We start from the raw sequence: 14,846 nt of genomic DNA, 5'->3' as shown, positions 1-14,846 counted from the left end.
GGCCCTCGCCCCCTCACTGCCTGTAGCCTCAGCCCTTTCTGCCAGGAAGCTGCTCAGAGTTGGGACCAAACCTTCATTCCTCTCCCAAAAGGGGGACAGCTGCTCCTAAACCCCCTCTCATATCTCCCAAAAGTTGCCCCATCCCAGCCTGGCCCTCTTTGCTCCACACAATCCCCCATCCCAAAAATAAGTTTTGGCAAATACATGAATATTTGCTGTTCTTCCCAGTAATTGCCAGCCACAGGGGAAAAACGAGGACAAGCCATGGACTGCTCCCCTCACCTTCTCCAGTGCCTGGTGCCACAGCCTGGGGTTCAGCTGCTCCCCAGCATCCCCCCCTGAGCCCCATTAGGGAGCCAGGGCTGGATTTTCTGGTTCTCTGGGAAGGCCCAACCTGACCACAGAAGGACGAGTCCAGTGACATTCCCATCTCCCTGCTGCCCAGCAAGGCCACGCTGTCTCCCTGGTGTCCCCATCCTCTCCCACAGGCCAGCTGGATCCTCAGCATCCCCTCCCTGGAGCCTGGGGATGCCTCTCACCAGGGCAGGGGCAGCAAAGCTCCCCCAAGCAGCTTCCCTGGGACACAGAGCAGGGAAGTGGCCTCAGTTTCCCTCCTGGTAAAGCGCTGGGTGAGATGCCCCAGGCATCACCAGCCATGGAGACCAGCCAGGTCTGTGACTGACAGCATTTTGGGATATCTCCAGCCAGGTGAGTCCCTTGCAAAGGGCTTTCCCATGTCTGTTTTGGGCTGGCAGCATCTACCCAGCTGTCTGTCCAGCACCCAGACACCAGGACAGTCAGGATGGACAGACACACGGCAACGTGCCAGCGATGAACCCGACTTTGGGCTTGCAGATGGAAGTTACTGAATGTTGCAGATTTGTGCTGAATTCATCACTTCCCACCTCCTGATGCAGAGAAATAAACATCTGCATCAGCCAAAAGTTTCTGATGTCTTGAAATATTTCAGTTCTCAGCCTCGAAAGGAGTCAAAGCATTTTGGCTGGAGAGCTGGGGAAATCCCAATTCCCCCGCCCTGGGAGGGACCAGGCAATGGGACCACACCGATTTCCCTGTGGCTGCAGCTCCCGCTTCCGGGGGAGCGCTCTCATTCCTGTGGCTATGCAAAACCACGGCTGGAGTCACAAAACCAGGAGCTGCCCCATCTGGTGCTGCGACCTCTCCAGTGGGGCTGGGGTGTAAACCCAGGGGTGAAAAGGGGCAGTGCCAGTGTGCGCCAGCAGTGCCTCCCTGCCCTGTGCGTGTCCCTCAGGGGAGGATCTGTCCCTGAGTCTCACAGGGATGATGATGTGATGCTAATCGCGGTGCTGTCCCAGCCGTGTGCTGATAACCAACGAGGGGCCCGATGGCAGCATCCCTCCTTTGCACCGGGCTGGGCTTCCACCCGCGCCTGTCCCCCCAGCCCAGATCCCATCTCCTTGTTCCCCACGCGTGTCCAGGCCGGCAGATCCCCCTGCATTCCCTACCCAGGGCCACGCGATCGGCGGCTGCAGCGCCGGGGATGCGGAGGGGTCACCCCGGGACAGCTCCGGGCGAGCGCCGCCGCTCGGGGGCTGCTGCGGCTGTGCCGGCCCGCCAGACACGGTGTCCGGGGCTGGAGGGTGCTGGAGCTTCCTGCTCCCACCCAGGTCGGGTGTGGGACCCGGCCCAGCCCCGCTCCTGCTGTCCAGAGAGGTGACATTGAGGTGGCACCGTGTCCCCAGGCTGGGGTGCGCTGCCAGCATCCCCTCCTAAAAGGGGGCCCTTGTCTGATCTGACCCTAAAAGCTATCGGTCAGCTCCTGGCAGCTGTCTTGCTGTGAAGCTTCAGCCCTGCAGAGAGGCAGGAGAGAGCCCCAGCAGCCCCTCCAGCCTGTCCCTGTCCCCCTGGGGTTTTGTGCTGCCTCCCCAGGCTGGGGTAGCCCCAGCCCAGCCGGCAGTTTGGGGTGTTGGAGCAAGTGGTGAGAGGTTGTCCATGGATGCCACACTGGGAGGTTGTTTGAAGAGGCTCTCCCTAAACCAGAATCCACATAGCTCAGTTCTGGGCACTTGGGAAGAAAACCAAGATTCATGGAGTTTTCCTGCTCCTAAAGAGAAAGCAAAGCAAGGCCCATTCCGAATTGAGGAAACAGTGGTGATACCAAAAAAGCCACTTCTGAAATGTCAAAGGAAATAAAAAACCTTTGCTCTACGTTTTTTCTGGCTGGGAAGGGCTCAGCCCACTCTGCAACCTCACTTTCTGCAGCTGGGCATGTTAACAGCTCTACTTCTGCTCTATTTACTCACAGCCATGTGGCCAACTGCCCTGGACCTGAGCATGGCAGCCCCCAAAAGCAAAGAGGGGAGCAGTGGGACCCCTGCCACTCTGCAAAGGCCAGGATAGGCAGCCAAGGTGAGCTGAGCATTCCCTGGAGATGCTCCCACCACCTCCAGGCAGGGGAGGAGAGAAGCTGCAGAAGGTCATGGGGACCCCAGTGGGGACACATCACTCTCCTCCCCACAGAGCCATCCCAGGCTGCCCAGACTGGGAGCAAAGGGGGCCTGAAGGGAGCTGTGGGCTGCAGGGAGCAAGGACAGCTCCTCCTGCTCTCCACAGAGCAGCCAAGGCCAGGCAAGCCTCGGCAAAACTCTCATTGCATGAGTGCTGCTTATTAATCCAGCGAGGGTGGATTAATCAAGGCCTGACCAGCAGCTCCTCTGGCTCAATCAATAGCAGAGAAGGTCTGGAGCACCTCTTGCAGCCTTCACAGGGTGCTCCTGAGGGCCCTCTGCCCACCCTGGGGGATGTGCCCACCCTGGGCTGGAGTGGTGAGGGGGTTTAAATTAAGCAGGTAGGGGGGACACAGGGTGAGGGCAGGGTGCAGAGTTCTGGGAATGATCCTGGTGCAGAGCAGCTGGAATGGGGTGTCAGGGCTGCTCTGGGGGTTCTGGGGACAGGAGCCAGCCACTGAGAGCTGGGGTGATGCTCAGCCCCACACAACCACTGCAGGGTTGGGGGCAGTGGAACTTGGCCCCAGCAGGAAATGGTACCTCTGTGTTTGGGGACCTCAAGGATGCATCAGGAGGGAGAGATTGTCTTCGTTTGGAAAGACAGATGTCTGCTAAGGAAGGCAGGAGCCTCTCTTGAAATTATCTCTCTCTTGAGATACCTGCCCTGGGGCAGGAGGGATCCTATCAGCAGCCTGGGGAGGGGAGATGAGGGGTTCATGCCAGGCTGCTCCCCTGCCCTGAGCTGCAGGGCTGTGCTGATTCCTGGCTGTGTATGGGATGGCTCCTGGGACAGGATGGATGTGACACCGGTGGGGATGTGCCCACCAGCCTCCCCAGCTCCCATCCTGGCCCAGGAGGGAAAAACCTCCCTGCCTTTCCCCAGGCAGCCCCCAGAGCACCACTGGCCCTCTGCTCAGCCTGGCTGACTGCACAGCCCTGGGGACACACTGGGGAGGCCAGGCAGGGCTCCAGACACCCAGCAAAACCTCTTCACCCCTGGTGGGGCACAGGGATCATGACTGGGGAAGCAGGACTGTGGGGAGGGCAGCATCTGGCTGTTCACAGCCCCCTCTGACCCAATCCCACCAGCAGTGACAGCAGCATTGTGACAGCAGAAATGAAACGAGGGAGAGAAAAATCCCTTTTTATCCCCAAGGACCATCAGGTGGGCTGGATCCAGCTGGAGAATGGGGCACTGGGGCTGTGTGCTGCCCAAGGAAGGGCAGCTGAGGAGGAATCCCCCAGGATGCTGCTGCCTTGCACCATCAGCTGTGCACTACAGGGAAAGGAAGGGGAGTTGCTGAAATTATGGATGAGAAGAGTCACACATCTCCTGCACTGCTCTGCTGGCCTCTGAGTCTGCTTCCTCAGTTTTCCCAGAACCTGGTGTTCCTCCTTGGACTTCGTGCCACCCCTGCACTGCTGCCTGCAGTGGCTTGCATTCAGCCAGCGTGCATTTCCCAGAGCCCGTGTTTTAGGTACCATCTATTTTTAGGATGTCCAACCTGCAGCAAAGACAAGGAGCCACAACCATTTCAGAGAAGTCAGCATGAGAAACAAGGATTTAGGGGGGAAAAAAAAAGAACAACAACCAAAGCAAGCCGTTGGGAACATCACATCCATCTCCCTGTGCCTCACAGACAGACAAACACTGGGATAGCTTGTCCAAGCTCAGGGGGAGAGTGAGGAACCAGAGCATCCCTGAGCTGGGATTCTCCATGACGTCTCCTGCCTGTCCTGTGCGTGTTTTTCAGCCTGGTTAAGGAATGGGGTTCTGTGTGGGTGCACAGGGAGATCTGCCTGGCATCAGGGGGGTGTCCATGGGGTGCTGGTCCCCTCCTGTCCTTTAGCACCCCTGAGGATGGATGGAGACCCACAGACGGGAGATCTCCATCCTACAGAGGATGCAATTTGGGAGCAGAGCTGCTGCATCTGGGAATGAAGTCATCCACCTACTCCTACAATTCTCCCTCCTCCTGCTCGGTAGCCGGGTGCCCCCCGCCCCCCGACGCGCTGCGGCGGGGGGGCCACCCGGCTACCGAGCGGGAGGAGGAGGAGGAGGAGGGACGCTGACATCACCGCCGGAGCGCGGCTCGGCGGGGCCGGGAGCCGGCTCCGCTCCGCTCCCGCTCTCCGCTCCCGCCGCTGGAGCCACCGCGCCCGGTAAGGCTGGAGGGGCGGCGGGAGGGCTCTGGGAGGCGGGTGGATGGCTGGACAGACAGACGGCTGCTGCTCATCATCCCTCCATCCCTCTTCCGCGGGGTCCTGCTGGAAGCTGGGGGACAGTGGGGCGGCAGCAGCACAGTCTTTCCCCCCAGGGATGATGTCACTCTTGGAGGAATACATAAAAATGCACCAAAAAATATTAAAAAAAAAAAAAAAAAAAGGAAAAAAACCCCAAACCAAACCCATATGAAAAATCTACATCTTCATTTGCCAGCTCCGTGCAGCAGTGCCAGGCTGGAGCTGCCGGAGGGGAGCTGCGTGCGGCAGGAGGTTTCTCAGCACATATGTCTATTTTAAAAACCCGTGGCGTGATCTCTTGCCCTACTTTCCAGACTCTTGCCGGTACTTTCCCTGCGTGCAGTGGCCGAGCCCTGCTGGCGGGAGCTCCCCGGGAAGCGGGAGCCGAGGGAGCCGCGGGGCTCTCCCTGCGCCGGGAGCCGGGCATGGGGGACGGGCCAGGGCACGGCTTCGGTCACTAACGCGCTGCCTTTCTCTTGTTGGCAGGGAGGGATGTCCCCAGCACGGTGCGGATGAAGCCAGGCTAACGAGGACCCCGATTTCCCCTCACCCCCAAGAGCCTCGTTCGCTCCCTCCCTCCCTCCCGGTGAAGAAACAGCTCCTTGCCCTCACCTGAGCCTTGAGTCCCACAGCAGTTCTGGGCTGGCAGGGTCAGCAGCCGCTCTCCATCCCGCAGATTTGCCACCAGCGAGGTTCTCCCCGTGTGTGTGCAGGGCAGGGAGCACTCCCAGCCCCACAGTGCCCCAGCCCGGCCGCAGCTGCCCCGAGCGGCCCCGATGCCCGGCGGGCCGGGCCTGCTGTGAGCCCGCCATGGCCTCCTCGGACGGGCTGCAGTACCGGGCCCTCTACGAGTACCAGAAGGACCGCGAGGAGGACCTGGCGCTGTGCCCCGGGGATGTGCTGACCGTCAGCAGGGCCGGGCTGCTCAGCAGCCCCAACTACAAGGACGGGGACGAGCGCAACCCCCAGGGGTGGCTGCACGGCGTCAACGAGCGCACCAAGGAGCGCGGAGACTTCCCCGGCACCTACGTGGAGTACCTGGGTCCCGCCCGCATCGCCGCCAGCGCCGCCAAGGCCCGGCCGCGGCCGCTGCCCCTGCCGCCCGCGGGGACCCCCGCGCCCTGGGGTGAGTGTGAGGGGAGCGGCACGATGGGAGCCCACGGGTGGGTGTCACCTCACCTCATGGTGAGGGTGGTGTGGAGTGGGGTGGATCCCTGCAGCTGAGGTGGCTTGGTGGGAAACCACGCTCGGGATGGGGATCCAGCCCCAGGAAAAGAAGTTGTGCTGGGAATTATCTGCCCTGGTGTATGGAGGCAGCCTCAGGAAGGCCAGGGGATGCCCAGAGTGTTGCTACCCCACAGCTAAACATGCTGCAGGGATGGCTCCTCACCAGCATCCCAGGCTGGCTGCCGTGCTGGCATGGAGTGTCCAAGGGGATGCACATCCATGAGAGCGCAGGAGAAGATGCAAGGCCTCTTTGACCCCTCAGAGAAGAGCAGAAAGCCCCATGGTGGTCTCCAGGGACCTTTTCTCCAAGCGCTCCTCTCCCCACCACTGCGGCACCTGATTCAGGCTGCTCTCAGTGCCCGGGCAAGTGCTGGCCCTGGGCCAGCTCCAGCCTCACTGTCACTTTGTGCAAGCTGGGGCAAGGGACAATCCTGGCAAGCACTGTGCTGAGTCCCTGGGGGGCTCCTGTGTCCCTGGGGGCTGCAGCAGAGCCCTGGGGGGACACTTGGCAGGACCTTTCCTGGCACAAGGGCCTGCAGCCATTTCTCTGCCCGGATCTGCCCAGCTCGTACAGCCGGCTCTGCCCTCGCCACTCTCCGTGGCCAAGTGTGTTGGGGCCAGGGGGGATTTCACAGCAGTTCCACAGTGTACATGAGCTAAAAAAAATAAAATCAAAGTAAGAATGCCCCATTCCAGCCAGGCACATGCCAGTGACCCCAGTCAAAGCCATGGTGCTCCCCTGCTCGGGATGGATGGAGCAGAAATGGCTGTCGGTGCTGGCCTGGGGATGGGAGAGCGGCATCGCCTTCAGCCGTGGCAGAAGAACCTGCCCAGCTGCTGGTCTGGCACCCCAGACACCCTCCTGGCCAGTCTGGGACCAGTGTGGTGACCAAAGCAGCAGCCCCTGTGCTGCTGGGTCTGGGTTTAGAGGGGCACTCACTGATGAGGAGCCTGTCTCCCTCCAAAAGAGGGTTCAGGACCCTCTTGTCACTGTGATTTGATGGGAGACCACCTGGCTCCTGGGCTGAGCACCATCCATGTCCACGTGTGGGGTTGCCATGCAGCTCCTGCTGTGCAGCTCCCCACATGGGAAGGAAGCTGGGCCCCCCACACCTCCCCTCCCCAAAATGCAGGTGCTCCTCCCCGACCAGTGCGCCACGGCAGCCGCAGTCCCAGCAGCACTGGTGAGGCTCCGTGTGCAGCTACGTGCTGGATTTGCAGGAGGGTGGAGGCCACTTTCTGGGGGTGTTTATCCTTCCAGACGAGAGGTTTGAGGCCCCTGGCCAGCCCAGCTCAGAGGTGAGCCCTCTGAGTGTTCAGCAGGCAGAGCCCTGGAAAACTCAGTGCTGTGTGGAGATTTTGGGGCAGAGCGGAGCAGACCCCAGGGCTCTCCAGCCCTGCTCACAGGAAAGGTGAAGCCACCTTCTTGTTCCTGCCTCTGCTGCCTCTCACACAGGGGGTGCCACGGGCTCCTCTCCAAGGGAAATGTGCCCAGGGACCCCTGCCCAGAGGTGCTGATGATGTGGAGATTCCCTGCAAACCGAGGCATGTCCGCAGCAGGAAGTGCGTCCTGGCCGGAGAGCCCGGCCCACCAGGAAGGTCTCAGTGTAGGCACCCCAGCCCTGCGTGCACTCAGGTGAAAGGATAACAACATTTTAAAAATGTCAAATCAATAGTTTTTAGTAGGGAATAAAGCCTTACTGCCAGGTTTTGGGGTAGGCTGGGGAGGCTGCAGGACATGCTCTGGCCATGGCCAGGTGTCCAGCCCTGCTGTCAGGGGGACACTGGGTGCTGCCTTCCCAGTGCTGAGCCATGGGGTGCCCCTACCTGGGGTGATGCCAGAGTGTGCAGGCTCCTCACCAGAGGATGTTTTGTCCCACAACCACGTCTTCCTGCAGCACAGGAGCAGTGTGTGCCATTTTGTGTCAGTTTAAACCCAAACCTCCCAGCTCACAGGCTTCCCCTTCGAGTAAAAATCTCCAACGTCCTCTTGGAAGAGAAGCTACTTTTGTTTTGGTTTGAGAAATTTTGGTTTGTGGTTTTTTTTGTTTGGTGTTTTTTTTTTGGTTTGGTTTTTTTTTTTTTAATTTTTCCCATACTGATTCCATTTCCAGATCGAGGTTTGAGGGACGTTTTTCTGGCAAAAAAGCACCCGAATTTATATTTCTGTGGCAGCAGCATATCCCATTTCCCCCACCTCAGTGCCCTCAGTTCCCACCGAGCCCTGGTGCCACTCAGGGACCCTGGGCTGGCTCAGCCCACGGAGGAAGCCCTGAATGACAGACACTGCATGTCCCAGCCATGCCTTGGAGCCAGGGCTGGCTCTGCAGGGAGGAATGGTCCTTCTCTTAATTAAATAACATCCCGAAAATGGCTCTGCAGCAGATCCGACTCCCAGGGGATCTCGCTGGCTGTTTTGCCCCTGACTTGTCCTGGGCAGCACCACTGCCCCAAGGCTCCACCTCCACCTCCCCTGGGGCATCAGGATGCTGGGGTCCAGCGTGGCACAGCTTGGGGCCATTCCTGCCATTCCCAGTCAGGAGAAAGTTATTTTTTTGCAGTCATCACCTCTTCCCCAAGCCACTGGTTTGGAGGAAAAGCCCAGTTTCCTTAATTACGAAACCACTCATGCAGTGGGGACATTTTTGCATGAGCTTCACATGATGCACTTTGCTTTTAACCCTGAAATCTTCCCTGTTCCCAACACACCCTCAATGGGTGGCAGAGGGGACCCCCTTGCTGTGCTTGGGGGTCGTGGCCATGCCTGAGGACTGGATCAGCCACCCAGGAGTGGCAGGTTTGCATCATTATCTGCTCTCCAGAGAGCACCAGGGCACCACCGTGGTGAGGATGAGAGCCTGGATCTACCTGTTGAAGCCAGGTTGTGGTTTTTGCAGAAAATTGAAGGCAGCTTGGCCCTCCCTAAAGTCCCTCTCATATTTATTTTGCCTTTCCACAGGCTGTCCATGCAGCAGCAGCCACACATGGCGCTGTGTGTGCAGCCCCTGCCCCTGCTGTTCTGGGTTCCCAAGGCCACCAAAGAGAGAGCAGGGAGAAATCCCAGCACTGCCCTGCCAGGATCTCTGCTGGGTTTGACCCACACAGGAGGGGTTTATCAGCTGGGGTGATAAAGAGGGATGGATGGATGGATGGATGGATGGATGGATGGATGGATGGATGGATACAACATGCCCTGAAGTAAGGAGAGCTGCTCTCCTGCCTGTCAAGGGCTTTGCTCCTCTCTGCCATGGTCTGCACTGAGGTGTCCTTGCTCTAAAACCCAGGAGTGAGCAGCACACGGGGGTCTGTGCTGACCCCTGTTTGGATGAAGGGTTTTTAGGGGCTGAGGGGGGTCTGCACCAGCCAAGGGGAGGCTGGCTGCTCCCTGGGCCTGTGCTCAATCCTGCTGTGCACAGCAGAGAGCCCAAGCAGGTGAGAGCTGCAGAGAGCCGTGTCTGTGCTGGGCACGGCTCTGTGTCCCCAGCTCCTGCCCCATGTCACTGTGGGTGATGGCAGGGGCAGTCTCATCCCACTGCCCTGGCAACAGAGGTGGGGAAGGTGTTTGGGCTTGGAGCATCTCCATGCCCAGGATGGGACACTCCCCACGGACAGGGCACATGCCTGAGCAGGTCTTTGCATCTCAGCAAGCAGCTGAGCCCCCACGGTGACTCTTATTGCAAAAAGAGTATAAAATAAAGGGAGAACTGCTCCAAAATTAGACATGCATGAGCCAAAGTGTTGGTTGTGGCTGTGCCAAAGCAGCAGCTTGATCCTGTCCTGGGGCAGCTGAGGAAAGCGGAATTCCTGCGGGCAGGAATTTCCAAACCCATTCTCCCGTTCTTTTCACCGCAGGACATCCCGGGCAGGCAGAGCTGAGCGAGCACCCGGCCCTGCCCGAGCAGGCGCTGCACACCGTGGCCAGGCTCATCGAGGCGCTGGAAAAACAAGGTACGGACACCCAGGGCACAGCCTAGGGCACACCCGGGTGCCCACAGAGCCCTGCCCGCTTCAGAGCGCCCCAAGAGCATCCCCGGAGCCAAAGCTCTCCCCAGCCCCCGGGGCAGGGCAGGGTGGGAGCGCGGTGTTCCCTGCCCCTCCGCCTGCCCCGTGTCGGGAAGGGCGAGGTGGGCTCGGCACTGACCCCTCTCTCCCGGCTGTGTCGGTGGGCTCGGCACTGACCCCTCTCTCCGGGCTGTGTCGCAGGGCCCGACAGCGAGGTGCTCTACAGGCCGGGCCCCGCCGCGCTGGGGGATGCGGAGCTGAAGCAGGCGCTCCTGGCTGGTGAGTCCCGGAGGGAAGGGGGCTGTGGGGGCGATGCTGCCCTGGCAAAGAGGGGTTACAGCACCAACATCCCCTAATCCCAGCTCTGTGCGGCCCTGCCTGCATGCCGACCCCCTCTTCTGCCCGTGTGATGCAGATAAAAGTGATGCAGGTGCAGGGCAGGGGCGCTTTAGGAGAATGTTTTTTGGGGGGTTGAGGGGGACAAAAATACTTGATTTTTTAAATCTCTAGGGTTTGTATCTAAGAAGCAGGGCAGGGAGAAAGCGTCTTGGGGATAGGGAAAAGAAAGAGGAAAGGGAAAGCTCATTATTTACAAGAATGGGAAGCTGTTTGCAGGACTTAGGGGCATGAGCAGGGTGGGGGGAAGGAGAAAAACAATTCCCCGTACCTGCCTCTAAACCCGCGGCTGGGATAGGATGGCACATGGCGGGGCGGGGGGGACGCGGTGGATCCAGCGTGCCGCTCCGATCTGGGTTTTTGGGGGGCTGGGGGGTGCAGGGAGCATCCCCATCCTGCGGCCGCCGTGCCCAGAGGGCGGCACTGTGACTCCAGGCACGGGCGGCCCCACCGAGGGCCGGGCCCGCATCCCGCCGCATGCCGGGCGCTGCCGGCCGGGGGGCGGCGGGAGCCGGGCGGTGTTGCTGGGGAGAAGGGCTGTGATGAAATCGCTATATTAAGCACCATGACCTCATCGCTTCCCGCGCACCGGGAACCGAGTCCCGCCGGGCGGGGAAGGAGGGATGCAGGAGAGGAGAGGAGAGCTCGCAGGGATGCTCCTTCCCCATTCCCCGAGCAGGGCTGCGGTGGTGATGGGGGCTGGGGGCACTAACCCCACCACCCCACTCTTCTCCTGTGGATGCTTTTCTTCACAGCCTTGTAGCCCGGGCCATATTTACTGTCTGAGCTCTGCAGGAGGTGCAGGCATCCGAGAGCAATCCCCTGGGCTGCCCTGGGCACTGGTAGTGCCTAGGCTGGGCATGGGCAGCAGTGCCAACACGAGAAGGATGGTGTGGTTTCCAAGCAGGAGTTATGGGTCCTCTGTTCCTCCCATGCAGCGGGTGCAGCATCCCAGGCAGGTCCAGGGCTCCCCACAGAGCAGCACCACTGCAGTTGCTGCCAAAATCCTACTCAGCCTTAGGAGATCCTCCCAGCCCCACTGGCTTGGCCAGAGCTTTGGGCACTTGGTATGTCTGTCCAGGTCCGTCCATCTCCCATGGCAGGGCCCAGCACTGGTCAGAGAAATGCCATTGTGGTTTTCAAAACATTTGAAAGTCCTTTAAAAACACCAGCAGCCATGAGAGATTTGATACTCTCAAGCCCACATCTCCTCAGGGTCTGAAATCTTTAATTAGGCACTGTAGGGGGCTGCCCCTTGTGCTCAGCAACACCGAGCTGGGCAAAGCCAGAGCTCCCCAGAGGGGGAAGGACAAGTCCTACACTTGTTATCTCTCAGCTGAAGGGGCTGATGCTCAGCCATGCCAGAGGGATGCTCTGCAGCAGGATGGGAATGACGTTCCTGCCCGAGTCAAGCATCCCAGCAGACGCCAAGCTTGGCAGCCTGCTCCTATTGCAACCTCCTGCAGAGCACAGAGCCAGGGGTGCTTCCCCAGGACCCTTCTGGAGCCCACTCTGGGCTGGGGAGGGCAGGAGAGCATCTCTGCTTTGTCTCCCATACAAGGGCTATCATTGCATTCAGTGGAGTAGAACAGCCGTGCTGGAACATTGGAGTTTGCTTGCCCTGTGGGTGAGAAGACAGAGTCACATCTCCCTTCCTCCCGTGCTCCTGCTGGTTTTCCCTTCCCCTCCCAGTGTGTCCTCTTTCTGCCAGCAGCCTGCCTGCAAAGGACAAGCTTCATCCCGGGGAATGGGGACAAAGCAGAGCCAGGGTTGGTGGCTGCTGGAACCAAACCATGTCTGGGCTGGGGGGAAAAGCAGGTGCCCACTGGGGGTTTCAGCTTCCCTGTGAATGCCCAAATCCCACTGGTGTTTGGCAGGGGTGGAAGGAAAACTGCTAGAGAGTGCAAGGGAAGAGGAGCAAGGGCTGGAAAAGTTCAGATGTTGGTTTTCTACCCCCCATGTCTCAATGTGTTGGAGAACTCAGCTTGTTTTCTGCACTAAAAGAGAGTCTGAATTTCCAGTGGGAAGAAAGAGGAGGACCTTGGGACACAAGGAACTGTGCAAGTGAGATCCTGGCTGTCCCTAGGAGCCCATGGGCACTCTATTCCCAGGGCTGGCAGTGCAGGCACAGGTCTGAGTTGTGCTGATTGAACCCTTTCCCCGTCCCTGGCCCTTTTAGAGCCCTTACTGGGGGGGATCTTACCTGTGGGCAGTCCCTGAGCTGATCATCAGCCAGGTTTGGGATGAGGTTTCCCATCCTCATGGCAGCATTGGACAGAGTGGCTCCTCATGGCTCTACAGTCTGAGCTGAGCCTGTCCCCATGCTGGCACTGGTGACACTCTGCAGGTCAGTGGCATCTGACTGCTGTCCAGAGCCTGTGCACCAAAATTGGTATTTCCATCATGGATGCTGCAAGAACAATTAAGAGAGGGGAGGGGGGCATGCAGCATCACTGAACATGAGAATCAGAGTCACATGGTGGCACCAAAAAGGGACTTAAAGAAAAGCTGCAGACTCACAGGGGGCTGGGGAGAGCTCAGCAAAGGCTGGGAGGTGATGAGCCAGCCAGGAGCCCTGCTGCAGTGTCAGGGAAAGAGTATGGGCTGAAAGAGAGGAATAAAGCAGAGTTTCACCCTGCTGCCCCCAGCAGTCCCTGCAGTACCTGGGTGGGAGCTGCTTCACACCCTGGGGTATTTCTGTGGTGTGGGGCCTCACACTGACCCCAAGAGTTTCCAGCTGCCATCACTCCTGCTGTCCCCTGTGTCCCTGGGCTGCTGTCCCCAGCTCAGGGGCTGTTTGGGGTACGGGGAAGGGGCAAATCACCCACTAACCCCACAGTGCTCGGGGACATGAGGTGTATGAGCCCCTTCAGTGCCCAGACCTGATGTCTTCTCCCCCCAGGCTTGCTCCAGGTTCTGTCCACACCTGGGATGTGGCAGGGAGCCTTCTCACTGCTGCTGCTGGACACTTGGGACGTTCTTTGGGTGGTAGCAGCAGAGCTGTGGGTGGGCTGGTGGGTGATGGAGCCCTTCAGACCTGAAGGACCCAAGCTGGGGGAGGTTTGGCTTGGGAATGGCTGCAAAGTCCTGTGTGAATGTCCGGGCAGTGCTTTGCCACCCCTTACAGGGAAGATCTGTGTCCTTACCCCTCCTCCCTGGAGGGGTCGGTGCACAGAGAGCTCACCCCGGGGGTCCGTGGGTGCTCCCTATGGCTCCGGTGGGACCGAGCCCTCCCGGGATGGCTGCGAAGCACCGAACCCTCCCCCGCGCTTTGGATAACCGCGCTCTGCTCGGGGCTCTGGCGCGCAGCTGCAGACGCTGTAAACACACACGGAGACCCTTCCCCAGATACAAGCGCAGCAATGGGAAGCGGCTCCGCTGTTGTCAGGGCCGGCAGCAGCGGCGGGGCTGCCGGGGAAGGCGGCGGCAGAGCGCGGCCGATTGGAGCCGGTGTCTCCGGGCGTGCCGGGCGCGCTGCCGGCCCTGCGCGCTCCCTGCGCTCTGCCTGGAGACACGCTCACGTGCCCGGGAATTAGGTCAGCTCTCGGTGGGGATTAGCGACACACCGTGGGTCCCGGGGCTGCGCCGGGGCTGCCAGGAGCTGCTGCTAGGCAGAAAGGGTCGGGGAGCGAGGAGCGGCTTGGGGGGCTCACGCCGCTGCCCCTGTCACCACGGTGGGGATGCGCAGGGAGGGAGCGCATCCCCAACTTCATCCCTGGGATGCCACAGGGCATCGGAGGCCCCCAAGGGCTCTGGTTTCCCCTGGGCAAGCTCATTCCACCAGGATGACTTTCCTCCCGAGCGTGAGGCGCCCCGGTGCCTGCGGCACTGCTTTTTATTTATACCTGCAGTGGAAATAAACCCCGTGTCGTCAGAGCCTGGCGAGAGGCATGAGCTCATCTCTTATATTTGGTGGTGATGAAAGAAGGGTAAATAAACGGCAGCAGCAGAGACATCCCTGCCAGACCTATCAGGGAGAACTGGGGGTGAGTTTTTGCCATCCCCTCCCATAGCAGCTGGGAAAACTGAGGAAGGGGATTGCCTTAGGGAAGGTGAGGTGGGGGAAGGCAGGCTCAGCGGGCACCCTCAAATGGGATCCCAGCACCCCCACCCTGGCTGAGTGCAAGCCAAGGGTACGGTGGGGTGAAGCCCAGCTGGGAGAGTGTTTGGAGCTGGCAGGAGCTCCTGTGCATGGGCAGGGGGTGTCCTGGCAGCTGCCAAATCCCAGCACAAGGTAGCAGCAGGCTGGCTGGGAGATGCTACAATGATGCTGAGTCAAAGCTGGGAAATATTCCCTGATTTGGTGCACAGTTTCCCAGTAAAACCTCACTGTGGGATGCCCTGGAGCTCGAGTGCCTGCTCAGCATCCGTGCGGATGGGAACGTACAGCCCCCACAACTGGACAGCAAGGACATCTCTCTAGCACCCAGGGACAGCTAAAACTAAAAGGTCTGCAAGGGGTAGGGAAACTCCCAGGTCGGTATTTCA

At 59.8% G+C, this 14,846-nt stretch overlaps 1 protein-coding gene across 1 annotated transcript in view; it reads left to right on the top strand.

The window, feature by feature from the left end:
* Positions 1-5,493: 5,493 nt before the first annotated feature.
* PIK3R3 (phosphoinositide-3-kinase regulatory subunit 3) overlaps positions 5,494-14,846 on the top strand; it is a 76,943-nt gene continuing 67,590 nt past the window's right edge. Inside the window, exons 1-3 of the mRNA XM_058809026.1 lie at positions 5,494-5,859; positions 9,813-9,908; positions 10,164-10,241. Coding sequence (XP_058665009.1) covers positions 5,544-5,859; positions 9,813-9,908; positions 10,164-10,241 — 490 coding nt within the window. The 5' untranslated portion in view covers positions 5,494-5,543. The remainder of the gene's footprint in view (positions 5,860-9,812; positions 9,909-10,163; positions 10,242-14,846) is intronic.

The sequence above is a fragment of the Ammospiza caudacuta genome, chromosome 7 (genome assembly GCF_027887145.1).
Source record: "Ammospiza caudacuta isolate bAmmCau1 chromosome 7, bAmmCau1.pri, whole genome shotgun sequence".
NCBI lineage: Eukaryota > Metazoa > Chordata > Aves > Passeriformes > Passerellidae > Ammospiza > Ammospiza caudacuta.
Note: the sequence above shows the minus strand (reverse complement) of the source record. Positions and strands in the feature narration are given on the sequence as shown.